At 47.9% G+C, this 14,870-nt stretch overlaps 1 protein-coding gene across 1 annotated transcript; it reads left to right on the top strand.

Annotated features, from left to right (window-relative positions):
• The first annotated feature begins 133 nt into the window (after window positions 1-133).
• On the top strand, window positions 134-14,838 carry DNAJC18 (DnaJ heat shock protein family (Hsp40) member C18). The gene is made up of 7 exons (XM_042024913.1): window positions 134-252; window positions 374-519; window positions 1,877-2,062; window positions 4,765-4,877; window positions 6,640-6,749; window positions 8,594-8,766; window positions 12,258-14,838. Exons 1-7 carry the CDS (start codon window positions 215-217, stop codon window positions 12,380-12,382), a joined length of 891 nt encoding a protein of 296 aa, XP_041880847.1. The 5' UTR covers window positions 134-214; the 3' UTR covers window positions 12,383-14,838.
• Window positions 14,839-14,870: the final 32 nt, after the last annotated feature.

Here is a 14,870-nt window from a genome sequence, read left to right as displayed (position 1 = left end):
GACATTCCACAATTCCACGACATTCCGTGATTCCGTGATTCCATGACCTCCCACCTCCCGCTGCCCTCAGAACCGCTCATGACGTCACCTCCCCTCGCAATGACGTCACGCCCCCGCCAGCCCCGCCGGGCCCGCTCCCAGCAGCGCCCGCGCACAAGATGGCGGCGCGGGGTGGTGGGCGGTGAGCGAGGGGCGGCGGCGGCCGCGGGCCGACATGACCTACACGGCCGAGCAGCTGGACGGGGTGCGGCGGTGAGCGGCGACGGGGGGCCCGCGGGAGCACGGGGGGCGGCGGGCAGCGGGGCCGGAGGGCCTGGGGAAAGGCGGGGAGCGGGGCCGGGGAGCCCCGGGATGACCCCGTGTACGCCCTCAGGATCAAGCGGTGCCGGGATTACTACGAGATCCTGGGGGTGAGCCGGGACGCCGGCGAGGAGGAGCTGAAGCGGGCGTACCGCAGGCTGGCCCTCAAGTTCCACCCCGACAAGAACCGCGCACCCGGAGCCACCGAGGCCTTCAAAGGTGAGCGGGCCCGGGGGCACCGTGAGGGGCCGCACCCGGAGCGCCGGTGCAGAGGCGCCCGCCGGCCCACGGAGCCGGGAGGGGCTGCACACACAGCAGCGTCCTCACAGAACCCCGCTGCGGCTCGGCAGGGCTTGCATTTCCGTCTGCAAAATACACGTCTCCCTTAGAAACGATGGGAAATGTATCCCAGGTCGCAGTCCCAGATGCTTTTGAGGAACTTGACAAGGGCCTGGAGGGACAGGACAAGGGGGAATGGCTTCTACGCTGCCAGAGGGCAGGGTTTGATGGGGTATTAGGAAGAAATTCTTCCCTGTGAGGGTGCTGAGGCCCTGGCACAGGGTGCCCAGAGAAGCTGGGGCTGCCCCTGGATCCCTGGCAGTGTCCAAGGCCAGGCTGGACATTGGGGCTTGGAGCAGCCTGGGATGGTGGGAGGTGTCTCTGCCATGGCAGGGGGTGGGATGGGATGATCTGTAGGGTTCCTTCCAATCCAAACCATTCTGGGATTCCATGATACTGCAGAAGGTTCAGAACTTGGAACTGACACTGCCCATGCCAGAGTGTGGGATGTTTGTCATCAATAACTGCTCCTTGTGATGAATAAATTTTTATTTATATGTATATGTATGGGAATATGAAATTTAATCCAATAGGCTGTGTCCAGAGTTCTCAGTTATGTTGCAGCATAAACTCATGCATATTTTCCCTTTCCATGCAGCGCAGCACGAGGAAAACAAGTGATCATTCACAGTCTGTTAAAACAAGGAGCTTCTGAAGGGATGTTCTTTCTTTCTTTGTGTTTGGGTTGTATTTCTCTATGAACTTGTTCTGTCAGAGGCCAAAGAAGAAGATGAGCCAAACAAACACTTCTGAGTGATTGGATGTGAGGTGTGAAATAGGTGTGCCACACAGCTTCAGGAGCATCTCTGCCAGCAGGAAAAGCTTGGGATAGCCCTCTGCATTTTAATTTGTCCCTGCAGTTATTAACTTTGTGTTAATTGTATGTGGTATATGGAGGTGCACTCGGACCAAACTTGCATTTGGTTTGAGCTGATAAAATGCTCCATTCTCACCCAGTTTCTTGGCTGAAGTGAACTCTCACATCAGTTTTCAAATATTTCAAGTCTCTCCATATACTTGGACACTTTTTTCTTTCTCCTGGCATCAGTGACAGCAGGAAGTGGTTTCCATCACAGGTAGTGCCAGAGCTGTTACACATCTTGCTGTTACAAAAGTAACTTAGTCTTTGGTCAAGCACAAATTTCCTAGGCTTGTTTGGGGATTTTTTGCTACTCCACTTATAAAAGTGGGACATGTGACACTGGAAATGTAACACTGGTTTTAATTCCCTCTCCAGCAATAGGCAATGCTTTTGCAGTTCTGAGCAACCCTGAGAAACGACTCCGCTACGATGAACTCGGGAGTGACCACGAGCACGTCAGCACTGGCCAGGCCAGGCACTACAATTACTACACAGAATTCGAAGCAGACATCACACCAGAAGAAATATTCAATGTGTTTTTTGGTGGGCATTTCCCTACAGGTCAGTACCTGTCTGCAGGGATTTTGAAGGGCTGTGGACTGACTAACCCCGAGGGAGCAGCTGGAGCTGTGTCAGGGCAGGCTCAGGCTGGATTCTGGGAGAAGTTTCTTTCCCCAGAGGGTGCCGGGCACTGCCCAGGCTCCCCAGGGAATGGGCACGGCCCCGAGGCTGCCAGAGCTCTGGGAGTGTTTGGACAGCGCTGCCAGGGATGCCCGGGGTGGGGTTGTTGGGGTGTCTGTGCAGGGCCAGGAGCTGGGCTGGATGATCCTTGGGGGTCCCTTCCAACTCAGCATATTCTGTGATTCTATAAATCATGAGGAAGGTCACTTTCCCTTGGGACTGCTCAGGGAGTTGATCATACGTCTGAAAAGAGCAGAAACCTTTTCACATTTGATTTCTGCCTTTCTTTTATTCCCTCCATCATCTGAAGCCAGCAGTGGTATGGGAGTTGAAATGGGGTGTGAATGAGAAGGAATCAGAGGTGTCTTTGGTGATGGTTGAACTCAGTGATCTCAGAGGTCTTTTTCAACATGAACAATTCCTTGATTGGGTTGTACTTGAGGCACCTGACAGCATTCCAGGCCAGCACGGCCCAGCTCCTGGAGCTGTGATCTCAGGGAAACAGGAGCTGCTGTGCCTTGCAGCAGCCTGTGCTGTAATGAAGTTACAGCCTGGGAGCTCAGCAAGTGCTGCCTGCCAGGAGAGGATCCAGGATCTGGTGGATGTGCAGGATCCAGTGACAGAGCAGTGGAGCTGTACCTGTAGTAGCTCCGTGCATGTCTCAGTCCAGCCTTGGCATTTGGATTTGCAGGAGAAATAGATCCTGCAGGATCAGTGGATTAAAAGGAAATCTGAAAGGTGTGAGGACTTCAAGGGCCTTCTGGCAGCAATGAAAGAATTGCTTTAGCACTCCTGGGAACTTTCCACCTCCAAGCTGTCACGAGAAGTGAGGTGCACACCAGTTACTACAGCCTGAAGACACAGAGACAAGTAGTTAATTACTAAACCTTGCTGTGAGCGGTGCATCTTGCAGCTAAGGGGACCTCAGATTGCTCCCAGGCTTGCACCAGTGGATATGCAAAGTGAGCCAACCCCAGCATGGTGTAATTCCAGCTGGAGTCTGCACGTTTTCCATTTCTGACTGTGCAAGGAATTGCACCTGGATGTGCCTTTTGTGGGACATTACCCTCATGGAACGGGCCTGTGGGGAACAGGGTGCTTGGAGTTGAGGACAGGAGATTGAGGAACTCTGGGAGGAGTTTGGGTACTGGGCATGGCAGGTTTAACAGGGAGAAAAACGGGAATTTTTGGGAAAGCAGCGAAGAGTAAGAAAATAAAAATGCAATTTTGTAGCAGTGGGTGTTGGTAGTAAACAAGAGTTTCCTCACTGGGCTTTTGAGGGCAGGTTAATGCTTTGTTTTTATGGAGCAGTTTTCCTCTATGGATATTCAATGGAAAAATAATTAAATTTAAAATGTTAAATGTGATTAAACTCAAAGGAGACTCCACGTGGCAGAGTGTTGCAGTTGTAAGGAGGAGAGGCTACAAGTTCTCATAAAAAATAAATGCCCATGGAACAAAAGAAACTGCTGGCAGAAATTCTTGGAGAAACTTAAAATTTGGGAAAACCTTTTTTTTTTAGGCACCCCTATAAAAGCCATTCTTCTTTTTCCACGCTGGCTGCTTCTCTTCACAGCTTGATAAAATCCTGTCTGAGCAATGTTGAGGGATAGAAATTAATTTTCTTTTTTCCCAAAAGAAACTTTCCTCCTTGGAGCCAGCCTGGCTTGGCTTGGCTCGCTGTTGGAGCTCTGACTGCACACATGCCTAGAGCTTGGAAAATCTTCGAACAAGCAGTGGAACAGGGGTTTTGACACAATAGCAGAGGTCACCTTTGCCCAGGTTTCTTGCAGAATTCTTTGGGAAACTCAAAAAAGGACAGGATAAGAGTATAAAATAATGTGACATCTTTCCCAGGGCTTAAAAATAGTTTTGCATTTCTGTTGTGATGATAAGCCACAGATTTCAATTCTCTAACACAAAAGACATTCTGAATTTCGAAAGAGGAGAGCACAGCTATTATTAAGATATTCATATGGTGATAAAATCAGATCCTGAGCTTCAAATTGAAGCAGCAAATACAATTCTTCCCTCATTGTAGATTTTTTAAAAATAAATCAACCGCATTCCATGTGCAAGAAAGAAAATCCTGAATTGTTCTCCTTTTTTACTCTTTTAAAAATCTCTTTCCTTATTATAAAATAATTAAGTGAAATTATTAATGGCTTGAAGGCAGAGGAATTAGAAATGAGGGTAGAAGACCACATTCAGTAATTATGGGAGACCATAATTCATAGCCCAAGCCTGGTGAAGCAAATTCATTTTCCTGCCACAGCCTTGCAAGTGAGTGTGACAAGAACAGCATTAAAATATGAGATACAATCATAAAAATCAGAACATGTTTCTGCAGCTTGATTTAAATTAAGATGGATTGGGGCACAGTACAATTTCTCTGATAGGCTTTTTGGACTAACATTGTGGTGGTGTTTAATTCTGATGTGGTTTGTGCTTTCTAGTCTCAGACCTCCCAGCTGCAATTCAGGCTGTGGAGAATAAACCTGGATAATTAAATAGAAACTGAGGAATCCTGGTGAGTTCCAGCAACTGGGTGAAACACAGGTCTGTCCTGGTTTCTTTTCCAGGGAATATCCACATGTTCTCCAATGTAACCAGAGATGCTCACTATTACCCACGGAGGCACCGGGCTGAGAGGGCGTGGACACAGGAGCCAGAGGAGGAAGAGCACAGGCCACAGGTAGCCAGCAGGAAGGATCTCCACAGCTTAAATATTTAAATATCTCAGCAGGGTGAGGGATCCTCTTCCAAAGCCAGGACAAACCTTCCCATGCTTGAGTGCTCAGTGTTTATCCTCAAAGGCTGCAGCCGCAGTGGATATTTCCTTTGTCATGAGATTGGCTGTTATTAATCACTGCTGTAGAGATGCATTGTGTTTCTAGGATTACAGGCCCTCCAGTTTCTGTCACGGAGGGTTTTGCTGCTGCTTGGTTTTTGCAAGCTCCAATGCTTGGTAATCCAACAACAATTAGTCCAAATGAGGACTGGTAATGGATATGGAGGTACTGGCTTGTGGTCAAGGTGTATTTTAGCACCCAGGGGCTGCACAGGCTTCTTCCAGCTGGGGACAGGATGGGTGTGGGATACGTTTCTGCCAACTGAGACCTCTAGATGAGACACAAGGTGTCCTTTGTTGTCACTGCACATACACACCTGCCACCTGCTTTGGCAAAATCTTCCTCTGGAGACAGTCTGTTAACCTCCAGGGATCATTCTCCAAGGAAGATGAGTTTTTCCTTGTGAGTCTCAGGCTCAGAAAAAAAATCTGGTACAGCTGACAGACAGCTCAGCTGGGGGAAGTGAATCCAGCCCCTCACTGCAGAAAAGAGCCTGAGGAGCTGGAGCGTGTCCAGGGCAGGGAACGGAGCTGGGAAGGGGCTGGAGCCCCAGGAGCGGCTGAGGGAGCTGGGAAAGGGGCTCAGGCTGGAGCAAAGGAGGCTCAGGGGGGACCTTGTGGCTCTGCACAAGTCCCTGACAGGAGGGGGCAGCCGGGGGGGTCGGGCTCTGCTGCCAGGGAACAGGGACAGGAGGAGAGGGAACGGCCTCAGGCTGGGCCAGGGCAGGCTCAGGGTGGACAGCAGCAGGAATTTCCCCATGGAAAGGGTGCTCAGGCCTTGGCAGGGGCTGCCCAGGGAGGTTTGGAGTGCCCATCCCTGGAGGTGTCCAAGGAAGGGCTGGAGGTGGCACTCGGTGCTCTGGGCTGGGGACAAGGTGGGGATCGGGCACAGCTGGGACTCGATGGGCTGGGAGGGCTTTTCCAACCTCAGTAATCCTTTGATTCTGTGAATCCTACCTACTACTGCATCAGGAATCCTTGTTGCTATCCCAGGGTAGAGGGCAGTGTCTAAATAGCTGCATGTGATATTTCCCTCTGCATGAGAGAAGGCATTTTAAAAGCCGGTTTAGAAAGAAATGGAAGAGCAGAAGGAAAGATCAGTGTTTTCTCTTTGATAATGCTTCCAGTCTTTTGTTCTGCTAAATTAATCCAAACAAAAGCCCCAGTGCTTGCATCCTGTCTGAAGTTACACTGCATGTGAGCTGTTAACCCTTTACTGCTCAACCATTAAATGCAGTGCTGAAGCAGAGGCTGAGATCTACAATGGAGAGCAAATTCAGAGGGTGCAGGAATGCCGTAGGCACACGGGAATTGCAGGCTGGATTCGACACTTGCAGGTACAACAGTGCTGTAGGCACTGTGAGGGAAGGGGCAGAGGAAAAGATAGTGGAAAGGAAATGGTGTTCAGGAGTGTTCTGATATTATTAATAAAGGTTATTTAGAAATTACAGTGTCATCCCTCTCAAAATCCCGAAGTCCTTTCTCTTTTTTCTTCTAAGTTTCCATGTAACAAATTGTTGATCTGTGATTGATAGCCTGGCTTCTGTGAACAGATGCCTTTTTCCATCTCTGTATTTTCTTGACTGCTAATCCTTGTACTTTTCAGAATTCATACTCTGCATTTATCCAGTTGATGCCAGTTTTCATCATCATAATTGTGTCAGTTATAACCCAGCTGATGGCCACCAACCCACCCTACAGCTTATTCTACAAATCGTAAGTCCTTTAAAACCACATTTTTCTGCTCTTGCTGTTTGCAGTATGAAGGCAGATGGAAGTTGGGTTTGATAGCAAAATGCATGTTAATGTTTTGCTCTTTGTAGAAAATGTTATCAGTTTGTAAATAAGGAAATACCAACAGCCTGCACTGGTGAGTTCTCCTGAGCACTGTGGGGTTGCCTGTGGGGAGCTTTAGTGCACAAAGAGGGTCAGAAACCTTCCTCAGCTGGTGTGAAATGGCTTTGCACAGTGATACAGGATGGGGAACGTGGGTGTAGATCAGCCTCTGATCTGCCCAGCCCCCAGAATCTGTGGACCACCCCTGAGGTTCCTCTGGAAAGCAACAAAAAAAAGAAGCCTGTGGTTTGCAGTATAAATCCAAACCTTTAAATCCAAACCTTCTCTGGAGCATGAATTCTACTGGAAGCTCCACAAATTGTTAAAGCCTTGAAATGCCCTGGTTTAACCTCTGTAGCAAAGCAGGGCCCTGGGGGCTGGTGGGCTCTGGGAGCAGAAGGACCCCACCAGAGCTGCTGCACTGGCAGCTTGTGGGGCAGGGGAAAACCCACATGCTCCTGTCACATCTGGTGCTGGAGGTCACATCTGGACCTGGGCTGGCCCTCACTGAGAGAGGAGTGGAATTGGCAGGTCTGGGACAACCAGCAGAGTGCTCCAAACACTCCCCTTGCTCCCTTCTAGGAGTAAAACTGCTCAGGTCCAGCCTTCCCCTCCCCTCCTCTGTCAGAGCAGCCCAACACCCCTCACCATTTTACCACACGATGTCAGAGTGAGGCCCTCAGAAAAGAACAGGAGGGTGGATGTTTTTAGGGTGTTTTTTTTTTTCCAGGGAGTGTTTTTGCTATCTGCCAGTCCCATGTGAAACCTCCCACGCTACCCCCACAGCAGCTGAGCTGCTTTTCTTCTCTACCTCCCCTTCTCCTGGTGATGTGAGATAGTCAGGCCTGAGCCTGGTTCAGAGTTAGGCTTAAAACAACTGAACAGCCTAAAAACTAAAAGAAATTGAGGACACCTCTGAGACACAGGGAAAGAGAAGGAAAAGAGGAGTCCAGGAAAAAGGGGCAAATGGGATTCCTTTGAGTAGAGTGTAACCTTTGTGTTTTGGCTGCCTGCCTCTCTCTGTGGGCAGTGATTTGAGCAAAGGCCTGGGTATCTTTGCTCAAATAAGGAAATTCACTCCAGGAGTGTGGTTTAATCCAGTGACTGTGTCAGAGGGGCTGAATCTTCCTACAGGGTATTTTCCAGGCTGTTCCATGCCTCACTGTGCTTACTGATGATTATAAAACCCTGAAGAAAAGTGTAACTAGAATCTCCCCTGCTAAGTTTTATTGCTACTAAAGGATCCAAAACAATGGGAAAATCCAGATCCAATTGCATTGTGCCCTAAGTTTTTATAATCTCTACCTTTGTTATCAATCCCCGTGGGTTTCTGCACCGAGCTTGCCAGAAATCACCAGCAAACAGAATAAAGTGTTTGCAGAGTTCATAGATAAAATTTGCCCTTATATTTTAGAAGGGTCTTGACTGAACTGTTGGGAACGAACACAGTATTTGGAAGGAACTGTGTTGATACCTCTCCATCTGGGATTTTCTCCTGTGGTTTTAGCAGGAGGATGGATTCTCTTTGTACTGCACAGCTTGCTGTCCCTGAGACTTGTAATTTCCTGACTGGATGGTTGAGGGAGCCATAATCCTGCAGAAATGGACTGTACAAACATTGCTGTAAATATCATCCTCTGGAAATGCTAATATGGAGGAACAGCTCTTGATTTCTTGAGGTCTGAACTGCTGAAACATCTGAATTCTCCCTGCTGTTCCCACAGGTCCATAGGCCACGTTGTCAGCAGAGAAACAGAGAACTTGCAGGTGCCTTACTATGTTGATAAAAACTTTGAAAAGAATTATCAAGGAGCAGAACTTCAAGAGCTTGAGAAAACAGTTGAGAAAGATTACATAGACTATATTCAGACCAGCTGCTGGAAGGAGAAACAGCAGAGTAAGTTATTTCTGTCCCACGTGTGTTTCAGAGCTGGGGGGTGGATGTGCTTCACAAAGCTCTGCTGTTTTTAGCCTCAGTTTCCAATCCTTGTAACATCTCAGCCTTGCACTGGTTTAAGGTGTCTCACATCTGCTCTTAACACTGAATTTTCTGTTCTTGAGATCTGTCAAAATACATTTTAAGTGATTCTGAGAGACGAGTGGAAAGTAGACTTCACCATTTGAGACACTTTTTTCCGCTCAGGTTTTATGCTTGAATAACTCTTAGTGATGTTTTAAACATACAACCCACCACATTTATTCAGCCCTGACAGATTGCTAGGCTGAAAAAGATCTTGAGACATCACCTATTCCATGTTTCATTTGCTGGAGCAGAATCAGTTTTGCTTTGACTGGCTCCACAAGAGGTTTCTGTAACTTTTTCCTTAAAATTTCTCCAGGAGAGTCCAGAGCTTGTCCAGGTGCTCTTGGCCCTCTTGCAGTGGGCCGTGTTCCTGGTATCAGTTTTCAGAGCATGTTTCCGTGCTTTGGGTGTTATTTGCATTTTCTATCTTTAGCTGAGTTGGAGATCATGTTTTTCACCATTTTCACGTCTTTCAGACACAAGAATTGAATGCAGAAAGGGAGAACACAGATGTGAGCATTCAAAATCGTTATTCTCACTCAGCCCTGAGTAGATCAGTGGCACAAATAAAGGCATGTTAAGCCCATATTTTATTACTTCTTAATTGCTACTAATCTGGTTCATTGAAGAGACAGCAAATTCCTGCTGCTTGCAGAATGGTAAAAAATAACAAATCAAATTACGAGGAGTAGCTTAGGCTGGGATGTTGTGACTGATTTTATTCACTGATTTTATTGACCTAAAGAACTCATCACCTTCAAATGAGTCAACAGCAAGCAGTGCTGTGTGTAAAGGAAGCTGGAACAAGTTGTCTGTGTGAATGTTCAGTAGCAGCAGACAAGCTGCTTTCACACACTGGTGGGGGTTTTAAATTGCTCTGTGCAGAACAGTCCTCAGCACGCTGCTAAAAAGTGCCTTTGCACTTGTTTTCAGTTTCTTGACCAATTGCATCATTGTAGAAACACAGTTTGTCTAAACAAGACTCATTTAATCCTACAGGAATAGTGTTGCTGATTCCAGACTCTTTACAGGTTTTTGATGGGAAGGCTTGTTTTGGCTTATTTTACATAAAAGTTACCAATCCTGCTTTTCAAGAGAAATAGAAAGGTGTAGGCTCTGAATTTAAAAAGGAAAAGAAGCCATAATATAAGACCATAAAAATCCTGAAGTTTTTGGGGTGCTTGACTTGGGAACTTTGAGTATCTGTAGCTGGCAGGAGCAGCCTCCAGGGATAACGTGGCTGTTACTACTCGTAAATGTAGGCTTGCTACAGGGAGAGACTTTCTTTCTTACAGAAAAATCTCTTTAATTGACCTCATGCAACTGAAAGTCACCACATTGTCTCTTTCACAGAGACCTGGAGCTGAGGAGAGCCCAGCTCCAAAGAGGGGGACAGGGTTTGTGAGTCTTAGAGAGCCCAGGAGTCAGAGAGGGGAGATGATCCAGCCCGGAATGCCAAGTGCCTGCCAAACAGTGCTCCTCCAGAGCTTTGTACACTTAGGGATTGTGTTAGTCACCAGCTGCAAATACATTTACAGCAGCCACAGTTAGCATAGCCTGAGGACAGCGCTGTCAGTAAAAGTAACCATTTTCTGAGTGCCTCCCATCCAGGCCATAGCTGAGACTGGGCTGACCTTAGGACAGTCACGTTTGTAAAAATAAACTCTGAATACAGGACAGAGTGCTGGGGAAAAGTTCTGCAGATGCTGAGGCCGTTCTTAGTCAGCTGTTGCTGCACAATGTTGGTCCCTTAATCCTTGCTGAAGTGTTGGACTTGGTGTGAGGAGCTTTTTGACAGTTGAATGTCTATTTATAGTACATTTGTTGTGTTTACTGAGGGCACATCTCCCTTGAGCACCAGCAAAATGGACAGAGATGAGTAGTTCAGGAACAGTTTGGTTTTTAAAGTCCTTGATTTTATGACTTGAAAAGTGTTAGCTGGTGTCCAACAACCTTAAGGAAAACCTTAAAATAATGGATTGGTTGGTACTTTGTTCAGCCAGTCAGTTTTACAGTGCTGCACCAGACTCCTCAGCAAAGCGGTGTGTGCAAGTTGGCTGTGCTGTGGGTTTGGATCTTCTGAAATCTTTGGCACAGTTAAGTTCAAAAAGCACATCCCAGGTTTTTACAGGAGGTGTTTCAGCTGGGATGCCACAGTTGTAAAATGAGGCTGCAAAGAGCTCAGGGTCACAAAGAGGCAGCTGAAAACCGAATCAGGATAAGTAGCATAGAACCATGGAATGGTTTGGGTTGGAAGGGACCTTAAGGCTCATCCCATCCCACCCCCCACCTTCCACTATCCCAGGTTGCTCCAAGCCCCAATGTCCAGCCTGGCCTTGGACACTTGCAGGGATCCAGGGGCAGCCACAGCTGCTCTGGGCACCCTGTGCCAGGGCCTGCCCACCCCACAGGGAAGAATTTCTTCTGTATATCCAATGTAAATATAGTTGGAATTCAATGTTTTAGAACCTCCTTGAAGAAAAGGCTTCAAAGGAACTAGTCTGTGAAAGACTGAAACCCACAAGGAGCAAATGTGATGGAATGAATGCTGTTGAAAGTGCAGGGAATAATTTTCCCCAATTGGATAAGTGTAAACTGGGATTCTCCACTGCACAACTCCAGGGACTCTGGGCTCAGGGACAATTACCTGAGCCTGTTTTTTGCTGGAGGCTTAACAAGGCTGTGCCCAGCACTGCTTGAGTGGCATTTTGGTTATAAACCTGTAAATGGATTCCTGCTCTAAAATGAACTGTTCCTGCTTGTCAGTTTGTGAAGCTTTTCGGTGAGTGGGAGGAGGGTTAAATAGCTTTAAATTTCAGTGGGACAGGGACAGAGGACGTAAGGCATGAAAGGATCTATTGAAGTTCTTTCCACTCTGAATAATTTTGTAAAATGAGGGGCTTGTAAGGTGTATAAAAGCTCTTTGAAAAATTGAGTGTCATCAGGTAGCCTGTGCTTACGGAGATGTTGACCTTTTCAGAAGTAAATTACTGCTGTTCTCCTCGGTGCATCTAATCCTGCAGCCAAATTATTCTTCAGGGAGAAACCTATATTAAGACTTCCTCAGCTAATCAGCAAAAGAAACTTCTCTGAATTACTGGGGGGAAATAATTTAAACAATGGGATTATTTCAGTTTTATGTGGCTTTTGAGAAGAAGAGGAACAAAATGCAAAGTACCTTTGAGATTGTTAATGAAAGGGCAGGGAGGCCTTCCAGACGAGTCCCTTGGGTAGTTGTTCACCTCCCTGGCTTCAGTACCCACCAAAATTAAAAGTGCTGCAAGGATAACAAAGCATTGAGAAACAGTTCTTCAAAGGAGGCTCACGACTTCATCCTGATACATCTTTTTTTCTTCATCTTTCAGAGTCTGATTTGTCAAATTTGGCCAAGCTCTACAGAGATGAGCGGTTAAAACAGAAAGCAGAGTCCCTGAAACTTGAGCACTGTGAGAAGCTCTCCAGTCTGATCGGGATGCACAAAGGGGGCTGACCAGGACGGGCACGTTCCGTAGTTTTACTTATTGCTGTTTTAACTTATGTTTTTATTTTCCTTCATATGAAAAGGGAAGGAGTCTGTTGTAAAGAGTCTGGACATTGGAGTCCTTCTGCAGGTAGTGCAGAGAGGGGCCATCCCGAGCTGTTTGCTGTAGTATATCCTGTACATTAGATTTGGTTCCAAGGACCAGTGGCACTTTGTAAATGAATTCCCCAGGACGCGCTCTGAGTTCGGAACCCGTCTGCGTGGGCGGTTTGTCCGCCACCCAGGCTGTGTGTGCTTCCCAGGAGAGCAGGCACCTCTCGGCTTCCCGTGTTTCCTCTGGACCTGCAGCTCCCTGGATCCCCGGCAGCGCCGCGCTCGGGGCTGGGGGTCACTCCCGCTGTCCCTCGGGGCTGTGCCACAGAGCTGGGGGGTTGTTGCAGTGCAGGAGGGACAGGTCTCTGCCTCAGGTGAGCCCCTGAGCACATTCCCAGCTCTCCCACTGCCCCAGGGATCATATCCCGTGCTGCTCCAAGGGAGGGCTCTGCCCATCCTGGCACCAACATCGACCAGATGATGGGAGTCTGGGAATTGCACCAGTTCCAGTGTCTGCCAGACCGTTGGGAAAGGACAACTGTGTTCATTCCCTTGTCTGTTTCCAGTGGCATATTTTGAAGCTGGCTACTCCATTCTGGTTTTTATCTGCACACTTCCCCAGCTCTCCCAGGGTCCTGCTTTTTCCGGTACAGTTCTCATGTAGCATATTTTTACTCTGTTGAGCAGCTACGAATGTTTCACTGTAGACATGATAATGCAAAGAAAAAATCCATGTGGCAATGTCCTGTTTTTTCTTGATCTTCCTTTACACAGCCAGGCCTTGAAGGGCAGGCTGAGGCTGGGTCGTCCTCATGAAGAGCAAACCAGTGTTAGACCAGTGTTACTCCAGTTAAGCACTATTAACCCCCTGAGGCAGTCTGGTGTGTGCCCTGCATGGAATGACCTGCTCTTCCAGGGAATACCTGCCCGGGGTGGGGGGCTCACAGACCAGCACTGCTCCCCTCTGACCTTGGCAGTGTGAGTCAGTGAGACATGAGCAAGGCTCTGCTGTTGCCACATTCCTGAAACTGGAGTCACACAGGATGCACAGGTGGCCTTGGCTGAAACCTAGGGAGCAAATGCTCAAAAGCTTGGGAAATGCCAGGATTAAACTTGCCTGTAAAGCTCAGACTGTCCCTCTGCTGGGCACTGGTGCAGTGGTGTATGAGTCCTGCTGGATGGAACTGGGAATGTTGGTACCACAGTGTGTCCCCTCCATGTCCCTGTCCCATCCACACAGCCCTGGGAGGTTTGGCAGGAAAGGAAGCTGGGAGCTACAGGAAAAGAAGCTTTTCTGGGGTCTGCCCTGGGATGTGAGGTTTGAGGCCTGGTGTTCCTGCACACAAGCCCTAAACATCCCAGCTCCCATCGCAGGGAGGAGAACATTCCAGGTACAGCAGCAGTGCTGTGGTGGTGTGTCATAAAAGGAAAAAAACAACATAGTGACTCTCTAAGTTGCATTTTTATGCTGACATTTGTGCCCCAATTGTAGGAAATCTTGTAGGAACATGGGGGGATGCTGAGTAGAATTTATTGGGCACTTGGAGCAGGAGGAGCACTGGTGAAAAGGGCATTTTGAGGGGCTTGGTGTGGAACATACTTAGTGCCAGAGTTTAAGGGCAAGAATGGGTGATCATTCCGAGTTGGCTTGCAGAGCAGGCAGCCTTAATTCTGGTATTTCCCAGTTTTGAGCACGAGTGTGTAAAAAAAGTGAAAATAATGTTGCTTTTTATATATAAAATAGCTTGTAGAATATATTAGAAATCTATTTAAGTGTTTGGACTTGGTTCCAGGGTTGGTATCTTCCCTGTCATTCCTGTGTGACTGTAGAGGGATACAGGTAGGGAGACCAAATCCAGTGACTTCCTGGACTCACAATGTCCTGCACAGAGCTTGAACTCCTCCATAGCATTTTGCACTGAAACCAGATTGTACCTTTCATCCAAAGATCTTGAGTACTTGATGGAGGTGGGAGACCTCCTGTGGGAAGCACAATCAGCTAGGAAACGCAGGAGGGAGGTAAAAACATGCCCAAAAGCAATAAGTGTTCTTTGTTCTAACCAGGGAGGGTCAGGGTGCTGGTCCCGGTGTGAGCTGTGAGGGAGGACATGAGGCTTGGGACCTCTGCGGTGACAAACAGGACGAGTTGCGTTTGTACGGTGCTCCACGGGGAAAAGGAGGATCCTCTCTGGAGCCCGTGGTGCGGGAATGCATCGCCGTCCTTCTCCAAGGGGTACTTGCGGTTCTTCTTTGTGGGGCTCTGACGGGAGGAAAGGGTGTTCCTGGGTGCACCGAGCGCTTGAACATGGGTTTGTGTGTGTATATACATTTATTTATTTTTAAATTAAAGATGTGACATCGCTGTGCCTGTCCGTGGTGGTCCGAGCCTGGCCGAAGGCAGGGG

Source organism: Corvus kubaryi, unplaced genomic scaffold, assembly GCF_017639235.1.
Source record: "Corvus kubaryi isolate FWS band 111438036 unplaced genomic scaffold, C.kubaryi_AGA036_p1.0 128, whole genome shotgun sequence".
Classification (NCBI taxonomy): domain Eukaryota; kingdom Metazoa; phylum Chordata; class Aves; order Passeriformes; family Corvidae; genus Corvus; species Corvus kubaryi.
The sequence above is the reverse complement of the archived record's forward strand: the minus strand, read 5'-3'. Positions and strand labels throughout refer to the sequence as shown.

Coding starts and splice junctions, on each gene's coding strand:
- DNAJC18 (XM_042024913.1), top strand. CDS start 215: ATGACCTACACGGCCGAGCAGCTGGACGGGGTGCGGCG. Junction 520..1,876: donor AGCCACCGAGGCCTTCAAAG/GTGAGCGGGCCC, acceptor TTCCCTCTCCAG/CAATAGGCAATGCTTTTGCA. Junction 4,878..6,639: donor AGGAAGAGCACAGGCCACAG/GTAGCCAGCAGG, acceptor TGTACTTTTCAG/AATTCATACTCTGCATTTAT.